Raw genomic sequence first — 12,505 nt, forward strand, 5'->3', positions numbered from 1 at the left:
AAAGATTCCCGCCTGCCAGAGGAGAGTCACCTCAGCCTCTGCTGGGGATTCTATGGTTCTTTCTGAGGTAGAGGTACAACTGAGAGGGACTTCTTACCCTTGGCCTACACCCCACTCCCATTAGGGCAAGCCATTGTCCACAGCACAGATGGGAATGGGGGAGGGGGTTGGAAAGTAGAAGGCGAGCCCCATCCTCCGCTTCTGGAAAATACCATGAGGAGATGACATGTTCATCCTGTCCTGGAGCCAGTCTGTGGCTCTATCTGCGGTGAGGCAGAGATAAGTCCGCTGGCTGCAGACATGACTTCCGGAACACGGACCTCTGTCCCAAGGGGGCCTTGATAACCGCTGCCCTCTGGGCCACTGGGAAACCTGGGCAGGCACCTCTATGTCCAAGCCTCGTTTGAGGTCCTATTGTTTCTGAGGCCTCTGGGCTGCCTGCTGCACAACCCAGAAAGTCTATGAGAGTCCCTCGCCCAGCCCCACTTTCCGGTGGAAGGGCGGTGGTGAGGGGCCCGTGGAAAGAATGCGAAGGGTGCTGCAGGTGCTGACAAGAGGCTGGGAATGGGAAGTGTCAGGAGTCTGGTCCATGTACCCAGCATGATGCATAATGGAGACAACTAGGCCTGGAACCCACAGCAATACACAGGTGTAGAGAGAGAAAGTCACGCTCACCACACCACCACATTCAGTCACACACTGCCACACATAACCTCGAAGAGACAATGAGCCACACAGAGTGATACACATTGTTACATGGAGTCACACACAGCCACACAACGTACAGTGCCAGAACATCATCATAATAATGATAATCGCATCCACCATAATAATAGTTAGTATTTGAGTAAGATACTGTTCTTAGCACATGTATTTAATCTCTCCGACAACCCTATAAGGAGGGCACTATCATTATTCCCATTTTACAGATGAGGAAATTGAGGCTCAAGGAAGTTCCATGGTGGAGTAAGGACTCAGAAGCCCGCCCACAGGTAAGTGCTCAGAAACATTACCTTATGCAGCCACCACTCAGAAGCACATTGCCACAGAGAGTAACATCAGAAAATCTACATAACACACACACGATCACATGACAGAATCCAGTCACCTGGGTGACTCACTGTCCCATCTGTCACCCACAGTGCACAGGATCACACTGGACCACGCATTACCCTGCAGATCATCTCATTGGGTCATACCAGTTACACACTGGGCCACATACCCAGTGGTAGCTTTTAAACCTGTAAACAGGAGAGTTAGGGGTGGCAAGGGGCAGGGAGCCTTTGAAGGGCGGAGGTAGACCAGGAGAAGGGATAACAAATTCCCCCAGTACTCACCCCACATACCACCCCTGCAAACACAGTCCCACAGTAGGTCATACACTCACAGAAGCACTAAACAGGTCCAGTCAAAGAATGGAAGGCAGGACCCAGAGCTCAGGAACATTCAATCTGCGTCCTGCCCCAGCTGACATCCCAGTCTCTGGAGATCTTGGTGCCCCGTGCGTCCCTTACCCAGCCTCCGCCCATTGAGCGCCGCCACCCGGAGGCTCTGCTCCTGCAGGTAGAGCTCTCTGGAGCGGCTCCGCCTCCGGCCCCCCAAGAACAGCATAATGCTCCGCAGTGCCCCTGCCAACCGCCGAGCCTGGCTCGGGACAATGCTGCAGCATCCAGAAGCCTTCCAAGGCGGGGAACAGGCGTGGAGACCAAGCCTGGAGGGGCGGGGTCTCGGCCCTAGAAGCCGGGCGAGGGAAATCTGGGCTGGAAGGGGCGGAGCCAGACCCAGAAGGGCGATACCCGTGGAGGTGGGGGGGAGAGCGGAATCCAGGCGGGGCGCCCCGGAGGAGGAGCCAGGACCGGGAGATGGAGTGGGACAAATCCATAATCCAGGAAGATCAGTGACGAAAGCCAAAGCCCAGAAAGCGGATCGAGGGTAGAGCCAGAGCCAAAGCAAGGTAGAGGCGGGAGAGAAGCCGGGGCTGGGAGATGACATGGAGGTAGAGCCATACCCAGGAGCCGACCCGGAGCGCAGCCAGGGCCCAGGGGCCGAACCCCGAGAAGGCCCTGCACTGGAAAGGCTGCGTTCGGCGGAAGGGGGCGGAACCTCAACTTTAGAGGCGGTGCGGGGGCGGAGTCCTGCCAGGGGGCAGAGTCTGAGCCGCGCTTCTAAACACCAGCTGGGCGCCTGGCAGAGGATGCAACCGCAGGGCAAGACCGAGCTGAGGAGAGGCGCCCAGAAGGGCCGCGGCCTGGGCTGCAGGGTCTAGCGGCGTGCCAGACTACCGAGCTCGCCAAATATTTTACCAAAGTTACTGAACGAATTCACTGTGACTTAGCTGGCTGTTGCCTCACTTGCGAACCTCAGGCAGACCCGTTTCCTTCTCGAAGAGTGGGGTAATCGCCAACGTTCCGATTGCGAATGGAATTCTTGAAAAAAAATGCTCATCTTAAAATGAGTCCATTAACGCAGGCTTGCTTTGATAAATAGAGAGGACGACTGCAACTTTATACAAAACTGTGCTGCCAGTGTGCTGGGGAACAGTGGGACCTTTCATGTAAGTTACAACTTTCCTTTCATTCGCCCAGCAATTATTTATTGAGCCCCTACTGTGTGCCAAGGTCAGGACACCACCCACTCCAGGCCTGACTCACTCCTCTCTTTTACTCCCTGCCTCTGAATAATAGTCCTTCCATTCACCTCGCTTCAGCTCCAGTCACCAGCGTTGACAGTGAGTCACTGGCAAAGCCAGTTATTAAAACAGACAAGCACTCCGAAGCGCAGAGTGACTTGCCTAAAGTCACACCACAAAGAATAAATCATAAGAACGTGTGTTAGTGCAGATGAGCTGAAATATGGGCACCGACAAGTCGTTATTTACTTGGAAACCGGGAGGGGAGCCCAGGATAAGGAGAACCTCTGTTTTAGAGAAACCATGCAAGGGTTTTTAACTGGAAGACCAAGAATCACATGTCAATATAACTTGCTTCTTTTGAATCCTTATGTATTTTATTTTATGCATTTAAAAACACGATCCTGAGAAGGAGTCCACAGGCTTTACCTAACTGCCAAAGTGGCCTATAGCACAAAAAAGTTACTGTTTAGTGTGGATCGGTAACCCCAGGAACAGAGCTTTGAAACATCATTGAGGTGAGGAGGGGGCTGGCCACCCCAACTTGCTACGATAGTTCTGGAAACATTACTCTTGGGGGTATTGGCTTTTTAGCCAAACTGTAGCTCCTATGCCCATCAGTGCTTTATCTTCACAACATCTTCCGTGAAATGGGTATTGAGATCCCATGGGTGAGAAAACAGACCCAGAGAGGCAAAGGGATTTGCCCAGAGTCACAACATAAGTAGAGACAAAGGTATAACTGGAGCCCAGGTCTCCGGGGGCCAAGATGAAGTCAGGCCCGAACCCGCCTTCCACGTTTACAAATGTCAGTTCTTAGAGCCTAGCAGGAGGGATCAGGTGTAGAAAAAGTTAGTGGAGGGTAGATGTGTTCAGTGAGGACAGGACCCTGGGAAGTAATGGCCTTCAAAGGCATCTGGGGACCTGCTCAAGAAGCCAGTATGGCCTGACCAGAATGGAGAAAGCAGAGGAAATGAGAGGCTGGGGGGCAGGAACATCATTTTGAGGGCTTCAAGGACTTGGGAAGGAGCCCCTTGAATCTTGAGCCCAGTTCTGATATCTTTCCTGGCTACAGACCCTCTTATGGTGCCCCCTCCTCTCCCAAAGAACTAGACGGCAACTCACAGGGCATGGTCACTTAGGGCGTGGGCCTCCTGCAGCAACATAGCACCTGCTGGGTACCAGGCACTGTTCTAATTGCCTTATAGGTATTACCTCATTCAATCCTCATAGCAACCCTATGAGGTAGGTAGCATTCTTATCCCTCATTTACAGATGAGGAAACTAGGCACACAAAATCAAGAGATTTGTCTAAGATGAAAAAAACCAAGACTTGACTTCAAGTAGTTTGCCCAGAATCCATGCCTGTATACTATCCTGCCTCTGCATGCATCTGGGGACAAGGACAAAAGGGACATTTCATATCTAGGTGGGCCCCTAGCCCCTCAGGCCAATAGAGGGGGCCTTCCTGCCCAATATGAAAGGGGTGCCTACTCTCCGATGAAAGTGTAAACAACCTGGTACAGCACAGGGCACAGTGACCACCCCCTCCCCCACCAGTTCTCCTTGAAAGGTTCTTGCTACCCCATCTAGTTTGCAGGAGGGACAAAAGGCAGTCAAGGGAGGTAATTTTGGATGATGAGCTAGAAGTGGCAGGGACTTCAGGAAAACAGCTTGAAGTCGTAGTATTCATGCCAGCCCTGCAGGAAGGGCTGGACAGAGTCAGGCATTTGGGAGGCAGGTCTCAAACAAGATGGGCCAAGGTGGCCAAGTCCGTGTCACAGGACTGGGAGGCTCTGGCCAAGCCTCCAATGCAGCTTCCTCTCTAAGGAAGATACCAGGGTAGAGAGACTAAACAAAGACAGATCCCTGAGGATGGAGTCCATTCCAACATGAGCTGAGGCCGCAGCCATGCCAGAGGTGACCAGAGGGCTGTTAGGAGGTCTGAGTGTGAGGCAGGCATGGAAGAGGTGGCAGTGTGCAGGGTAGACAGCACTAGCTAGGGATGATGAGAGAGAAAGGAGAGGTCTCCACTGTGGTTCTCTGAGATGCCTAGTCTCTCTTCCTGTCAGGTTGGCAGGAGCATTAAGGACACCTCTGGCCTCAGGAGAGAAGAGGGAGCATTGGAAGGAGCGAGGATCCCATGACCCAGCTCGACAAGGTTGCTTTGAGGAGCCCGGGCTGCTGGTATGAGGATAACAGCTCTGTGCACTGAACAAGGTCTCTCTGGGCCAACTGTGAAACAAGATAGACTGCGGACTGGCTGATAAGAACATCTCTGGGTCTCCCTGAATTCTAGGGCTTTCTAGTGGCTAGCTGGAGGGCTCTGACTTTCTCTTAACCAACTATTATCTCCATGTACACTTTAGAAGGATAGGTGGTAGGCACTAAAGTCTCCGACTCCAAGGGTAGTAGAAAATAGAGGGAGATATGGTTTAGCAGTGATTGGTGTGGAAGGGGCAGGGTGTGCTGAGCTGACAGATGATCTGGGAGACAAGAGGATAAAGGTTCCCTAAGAGTGGTTGAGTCCCCAGGCTGGAGCAAAAAGATGCCAGGTCCAGGTTGGGGGTCCTATCCAGCCAGATCTTCATCCTGGAAGGACAGCGTTAGGGCAAGGAGCTGGCTCTGACTCTGTTCCCAGGTCGGGGGAGACAAGAGCTCCGCAGGACCAAGGGTGGAGCTGCAGGCATTTCGAGCTGAGACTTGGCCCTGTCCGGCCAGGAGGGTGCGCAGATGGGGAGCAAAGGGCTGCTCCTCCCAGCCTGGGCATCGCTGACTACGATTTCTGCGCGGGGCAGCAGTTACGGCAGCACTGCCCGACCTCCGCCAATCTTGCACACCTCCTCGTCCCACCCCAAATCCCCACCCCGCCACACCCACGCGGCCCGACGCGGTCCAGGCACGCTTGAGCTTTGGGGCGCCTCTCCAGGCGGGGCGGGGCGGGGAGAACTCGGTTACTCGTGGATGTTGGTTCCTTCCCTCCTTTGCCCCTCCGTGCGCGCTGGACAATGGAGCCCAGTCTTCCGTGACCAGAATAAGGAGGAGTCCCCTAAGCTGGGGGAACCAGGAAGGAGTCTTCAAGAAAGTCTTCAGACCCACACTCTTCCCCTCTCCCCCGGTCCGATCTGGGGGACAAGCCTGGAAATGACGAGGGTTGTGCTGGGCAGTCCCACCCCTAGTCCTGGGCTGAGATTTCCCCTTTGCGACAAAAGGGCGAAGGGCGGGCCCGGGGCGGGGCGAGGCGGACGGCGGATGAAGGAGTTGGGGGTCTTCCGCCCAGAGAAGGGAACGGCTTTCTGCGGGGTAGACCCACGCAGGGACTCCCCGCGCGCCAGCCCGGCACTCACCGTGCAGGGTCAAGAAGTCCCGGCCCGAGTCCATGCCCGACGGGCTGCGCGGCGGGAGCCGGGTGCTGCGGGACACACGTGCGCGGTAACAGCGCCGGCGGTCTCGGGTCCGAGCCCAGCGCTGTGGAGACCCGAATGGACTGTGGTGGGAGGAGGCCGAAGGTGGACCCGCCCCCCGGGTCCACCAACCCGCGTCTCTCCCCGCCCCCTCCTAGGGATCGGGGAGGGAGGGCAGAGATGGGACTGGGAAGCCCGCCTAACTCTGGCCGCTGGCGGGTAGGCGAGCCAAGGCCAGAAATAGCCGATCCCGCCCGCTTCCTCCGCTCCTGCCACCCACAGGCCGCTGGCCCTGTCATTACCGCCGGCGGCCCGGCCCCACGCCCTGCCTGTGGGCGCCTCGCTGGGGTCAGGGTGATGCTCCAAAGAATTTGGTGTCATCTTGGGGAAGGGACAGTCTAACGTCCGACGCCCAGCCGGGCTCCTGCGAAAGGGAGCTTCCGCGTCCAGGCATCCAGGCGTCCAGGCGTCCAGCAGCGGCTCCCCGAAGGTCTGCTTTCCAATCTGCAAAATGGGTGCATGGGTTGTGAGGTCCTCAGAGAGGAATGCCTGGACTTTGTCCAGAGGAGAGTCCCCTCCCCTCTCGCTGGGAAGTTTCTAACCTGGGAGCGACTTTGGTGGGGGCTGTTGGGGAGGGGAGAAAGCTCGCAACAAGCAGGTGCAGAGAGCCCACCTTTGAGGCCCCTACACCTCAAACTCCTGGAAATATCTGCAGCAGAGTGGCTGACAGGTGTAGGATCTGGGGTTGGATGACATTCCCAGGATTTATCTTTGGGTGGCCTCCCGAGGGACTGTCGGGGCAAGGGGCCCCTATGAGGACACCCCACTCTCACCTTCGACTCTTGCAACCCAGACACCTTCTTGATAGGGTATGCAGAGAGCGCCCCCCCCGCCCCCGCCAGGAAAAATCCAGCGATTTTCTGCCCACTACCCTTTGGGAGAGACCCCAGGGGGCCTCCCAGGATGAGGGGTGCTGGGCCCACCCATGAATCACCTAGGCTTCTGGGCTGATAAGGCCAATGTGAGACAGAGTCTGGTGGAAGCCTATTGGACCCTTTCTGGAGGAAGCCCCTCCTCTTCTCAGCACAACCAGGCCTAAGTGGCTTTGAATATCTCAGGAAGGGATGGAAGCAAGCCGGTTCTGAGGGTTCTGAGGGTTGAGAATGGGTCAGGAGTTCAGTACTTTGGAGAGCCCCCCCTCCACCTGCCTCCTTCACAGGAAGGGAGGCTAGCCCTTTATCTGGCATTCACTCTGCGGGCGTCCTGTCCTCCAGTAGGAGTACCTCCCACCCCGCAGGTCTGTCAGAAACCTCCCTGGATTCCCTTCTGCTTAGGGATGAGCAAGTCCACACTGGCAGGCCTCGCTTGGAGCCCGAGCCTGGAGGTAGGGAGTACAAGGGGGTCCTTTCTCTGCTCTTACCTCTCCTCACTATCCTAAGTCAGGATAAACCCTTCTAGGCCTGCCCTCTGGGGGCCTCCTCTGGCCTTGAGGCCTAGTACTTAAACCTCTGACATCCCTGGGGGCCTGCAAGCCCCTCTATTCAACTAGCCAGTCCTCTTCAAGCCCTGTTCCATTCCCAGGCAAAGAACCAGTGAAATTCTGACACCAGCAATTGACTTGGCTTCATCTCAAGCATCATTCCTATTTATTTACGTCACCTCCCAGCTCTGAGCCCCAAGCCCAAATCAGGGCATCATCTGAGACTGTCGCTTCTCTCTTTGCCCAAAGTGCCCCTGGTGGGAGCTGCAGCCAGGCTCTTCCTTTGCACACCCCAAACCCACTTCACACAGACCCTCTTTTGGCCTCTGGCACAGGCAGAGGAGCAGAAGCCTCCTCCCTGGCCAGGGTTATTAGACAGGATGGGCGTGGCTGACTCAGAACTGGCACATGCAACCAGGTTCTGCTAGAAAAGAGGGCTGGGCCACACCCTGCTCTGAGAAACAAGGCTGTTGCTCAGACCTGTTTGGGTCAGCCCACACTCCAGTACTTTCTTCACCTTCTCTGTCCACCCCTTTCTCTCTCTCATGAGCTGGGAGGCACTCAGCTTGTTTCCGCTGGATATAAGCCTCTGTGGTGATTACGACTGTGTATATGTGTGTGGAGAGGCTGAAGAGCCAGTAAGAGGCTTTCTACCTAACCACAAAGTTGCTGGTTTCTGCTCCCTCTGCCTAAACTCCCAGGGCCCTCTGTGGGCCCAGCCCCAGCCAGGAGCCTAAATTACCCTCCTCAAAACCCAGCCCTCAGTAACCTCTACCAGATGCCCTGAGATCCTGGTAACTCACAGGGCTTTTGGCAGACTCGGCCGGGTGCACAGAGAGGCCATGCCTGCCCAAAGACTAGTTGTCTAATGATAGAGTTTCAGACATTTCACCACCCCTAGCTACCATCCTGTCTTCAAGGTGAATATGAGGGTGGGTGTGGGGGGAGGGACTTCTGAGATGACTGGAGACAGGTGAGACCTAGTGTTAGGTCCAGTGACTACCTCAAGTGGCCCCATCACTACGCTCCCTGGGGATGGGGGAGGATCAACCCAAGAATGCCAACTTTCAGGATGGGCAGGTCCACCTGTGCTTCAGGGCTAGCCCTGCCCACCTCCACCCCGCCCCCCCAAACAAACCTAGGCAAGCCAGGTTTGGGGGACAGGTTCATTCTGCTCCCTCCTTGTCTTTGGAGCCCCTGTCCCAGGAGATAGTGGATGAAGGGCTGTTTAAATCTTGCCTCCACAGTTTTTTTGCTGTGACACCTTGAGCAAGTCCCATTACCTCTTGGAGCTCTGCAGTCAGGTGCTGCAGTCCTCACTGGAATCAGCTAAAATAACAGATGTCGACTACCTGGTATGCATAAATGCCTGCTGGACAGACACACACTGGAATCGCCTCTCCCCACAGCTGTCCCCTACCTGGCCTCCTCTATTGCTCCCGGTGGTCAGAGCCCTGTCTGAAGCTCTTGGTCCAAGGGCATGCTGATGCTTTTGAGGGCTGGAAAACCCCATCTGAGCTCCCTCCAGAGGGTCCAGGACCCAAGTTCAGATGCATCAGGAGGAAAAGTGAAGGCTGCCTCTACCAACGGAGCAGCTGTGGCAAAACAAAGGTATTCAGATCATGCCAGGAAGACACTACCGACCGTGTGAAGATCCAGGATGCCATGATGGACCACAAGTTTTCTGGGCCTGTGGGTAATCCCGGGAGAGTATGGGATGATTTGGGGCTACTTTTCTGTAATCGTATTCATGGGGTTTTACGCATATTCATTTGTGAATGTAACTGTGATATTTATTTCACTGTGGACTAAGTCCCACCCAATGGGCAGAGTCTAGTGCTTGGTGTGGAGGAATAGTCAGGAGACTGGTCCTCAGACCCTTGCTTGAGGGAAGAGGCACAGCCCAGGCCACCTGAAAAAAGAGGTACACTTAAAGAATGTGTGAACTGAAGAAGACACCAAAGTCCAGTTTATAAACTGTTCTGCTATTTCATTTATTCAACAAATATTTATTGAGCAAGTACTGTTCTAAAAGCTTGAGAATCATCAGTGAGGAAAATATACCAAAACCCCTTGCCCTCATGGAGCTTAAATTCTAATGGAAAGAAAGAGACACTGTAATAAACATAAGTAAATTATTTATTATATTAGGTGTAAGGACAATAAAAAAAAATTTAAAAAGTAAGAGAATTCAGGAATGGGAGAGGGTTAAATTTGAAATAGGTTGGTCAGGCTGGATCTTCTGAGGAAAGTGACAATTGAGCAGACTAGAAGGAGGTAAGAGAGTGGGCCAACCAGAGATAGCTGGGGAAGAAGACTCCAGGCAGTGCTAAGGCCCTGAGGTAGGAGTGTGTCTGGTGTGTTGGAGGACCGGAAGGAGGCGGGGGACAAGAGTAATAGGAGAGGATAGAGTGGTAATGGGAGCCAGGTCCTGTTGGGCCATCTAAGGGCTTCCACTTTTACTCTGGGAAAAATGGGGAGCACTTGGAAGGTTTCAAGCTGAGCAGGGACATGATTGACTTATGTATGAAAATAACCACTTTGGCTTCTGGAAGGAGAAGTATCATGGAGGGATAAGGCTGGAGCAGAGAGCCCAGTGGGGAGGCACTTGCATTAATTCAGGTGAGAGTGGATGGTGGCTCAGACCTCAGTGGCGGAGTTGAGGTCATGAGAATTGGTAGGATTCCAGATACATTTTGACAGTGGAGCCAACAGGATTTCCTGGTGGGGCTGTGAGAGGACTCAAAGGTGATTTCGAGCTTTTGTCCTGGGCTGCTGAAAGGAGGGAGTTTCCAATAACTGAAAGGAGGAAGGTGCCTTCAAACAACTAAGGTGAGACGTTAAGTTCAAGATGGATGTACAAGTCTGGAATTTTAGAGGGAGATGTGGGCTGGGGATAACATTCAGGTTATGGTTCAAGAGATGTTTAAAATGTCCATAATGCTATGGAAGTCCGCTCTGGGATAATCTTTCTGGAGGGTAATTTGGTAATAATTCAAATATTTAAATGTACATACGCTTTGGCCAAGCAATTCTAATTCCAGGATATTATATTATCTAATTCTATGATATTATCTGTATATTACACACAGAAATCCTGTACAAGGTAAAGTTCATTAGCAGGGACCTGGTTAAATAACCCAAGATATTTCCATACAGTGGGTTCTCTTGCATCTGTTTTAAAAAACAAATGAACAAAAACAGTCCTTTATGAGTTACTGTAGAACATAAATGGGAAAAAAAGCAAATGGCTGGACAATATATATAATACATATAATATATAACATAATATGTCATTTGTGCTTTTCAAAAAAATTTTTTAAAAGCTATAGATATTGCTGTTTGTACAGGCATAAAATAGCTGAAGGATACAGAAATAATATAAGGAAAGGGATTGAGAGGATGACACATTTTATTCTTTATGTACTATTTGATTTTTTTTTTTTTTTTTACCATGATGATGTATAACTTTTGAAACTCGAAAGTAAAAAGATTTGAGAGATAAACAAAAATTGTGGTCAGCAGAACAGGTTTTAAAATGAAGAAGGCAACTCAAGAAATTTGCTTTGTGCTGACAAATTCCTCATAGGGAAAGGGGCTGGCAAGTAGTTCAAAGGTGGCCCTAACCCTTTGTTACTGGTTCAGAGTTTGAACTATTCATTGATTTGGTTAGTCAGAAGGCAAACAAATTGAATGCTGGGCACAGTGGAATCAGGAATGAACCCAGATCATTAGGCAGAGAGATACCAGTGGGAGAGAGAGATAAGAGTGGAGATGGGGGAAGCACAGAGAAAAGGGGAAAGCCAGGGAGGAGAGTATGTCATTCAGAGGGAATGGGCAGCAGCAGATACTGCTGAAAGGTGCAGGAAGATGAGGACAGAGTTGTGGCTGTTGCTACTGGAGGGTCGCCGGAGATCTTGGCCTGTACAGAGCAGAGGAAACTGCAGGCAGAGGGTTGGCGGGGTCAGAAAAAGGGGAGACCTCTCCCAGGCTGGGTCAGACTCCCTGTGACCGACTCTGAGGCTGTTTGGAGGCAAGATGGAGAGGCCAAATGTAATGGCAAGAATCCATTGTCCTGTCGTCTGTGACAGGGAAGGGGGCCAGGGAGCCTCCACAAGTGGAACTGCTTCTAACTAACAAGACCACCTGGTCCGGGCAGGCGCACTCCTAATATTAGAGCAATGGAGGTCCCCCAGACTGTTCCACTTCTCTTCCCACCTATCGTTCCTTCTGCACTATTGGGGACCTTGCATTTGTGTAACAATTGACAAACCAGCTCACTTGCCCAAGCTCCCTCCACCTCCCACAAAAGCTACCCCTTAGTGCACATACCAGCCAAGCAATGGAAGGAAGGAAGGCCTTAAACAAGAAGCCTGCACAGGCCTTGTCAATAGCTTAGGATGTTTGGGCAAATAATTTTGGCGTTGCAGGTACTTGGATGGCAGGCATGGGCCATGTTACTTTGGCCTCGTGGTTTCCTCTCTCTGTAGAGAAGGGTGCCTCTAGAGGAGAGCAAGAGCAAAGTCCTCTCAAGGACACAGTCCAGGGCAGGGGCCCTGCCTTGCCGGCTCTGAGGACAGGAAAAGTACTGGGAAGGACAAATGAAGGAGCTAGGCCCAACCGAGAGAAGCGGAAGTGGGCCAGGTCTGTGGGCAAGCCTCCTCGGGCTCATCTCAGGAAGTGGTTTTCAAGCTGTAAGGTAGACAGACTCACTCCAGGAGTAAAAAGTAGCTAGTTGTATCGTCTATGAGCAGAAGCCACACTGTGCCAATGATGGCAGTCAATGTGATGTCAAACTGCTGCCCTGGACAAGTGCCATCCTCTTCCCGAACATCTCAGCGGATGACAGAAGTACCCACCTGCTTGCACACTCAGCATATTTGAGAGTCATCCTTGACCCCTCTTCACTCTCACTCCCATCATCCATCAAGTCTCGTCAATTCTACCTTTCAGATCTCCAATCAATCCCACTCTTGAACTTCTTTCGTTTCT

At 52.6% G+C, this 12,505-nt stretch overlaps 1 protein-coding gene across 4 annotated transcripts in view; it reads right to left on the minus strand.

The window, feature by feature from the left end:
* Positions 1 to 6,132, minus strand: part of PLCD1 (phospholipase C delta 1) — a 16,078-nt gene extending 9,946 nt beyond the window's left edge. Inside the window, exon 1 of one of the 4 annotated variants that reach the window (XM_006905762.3) lies at positions 5,977 to 6,132. In XM_006905762.3, coding sequence (XP_006905824.1) covers positions 5,977 to 6,010 — 34 coding nt within the window. In that variant the 5' untranslated portion in view covers positions 6,011 to 6,132. Of the gene's footprint in view, positions 1 to 97; positions 1,336 to 1,387; positions 1,484 to 1,514; positions 1,982 to 5,976 lie in introns of those variants that run through there. The other 3 variants (XM_006905764.3, XM_025039368.1, XM_015597317.2) reach the window with 3 other exon arrangements.
* Between the last annotated feature and the right edge of the window lie 6,373 nt (positions 6,133 to 12,505).

Source organism: Pteropus alecto, unplaced genomic scaffold (assembly GCF_000325575.1).
Source record: "Pteropus alecto unplaced genomic scaffold, ASM32557v1 scaffold10, whole genome shotgun sequence".
Lineage (NCBI taxonomy): Eukaryota > Metazoa > Chordata > Mammalia > Chiroptera > Pteropodidae > Pteropus > Pteropus alecto.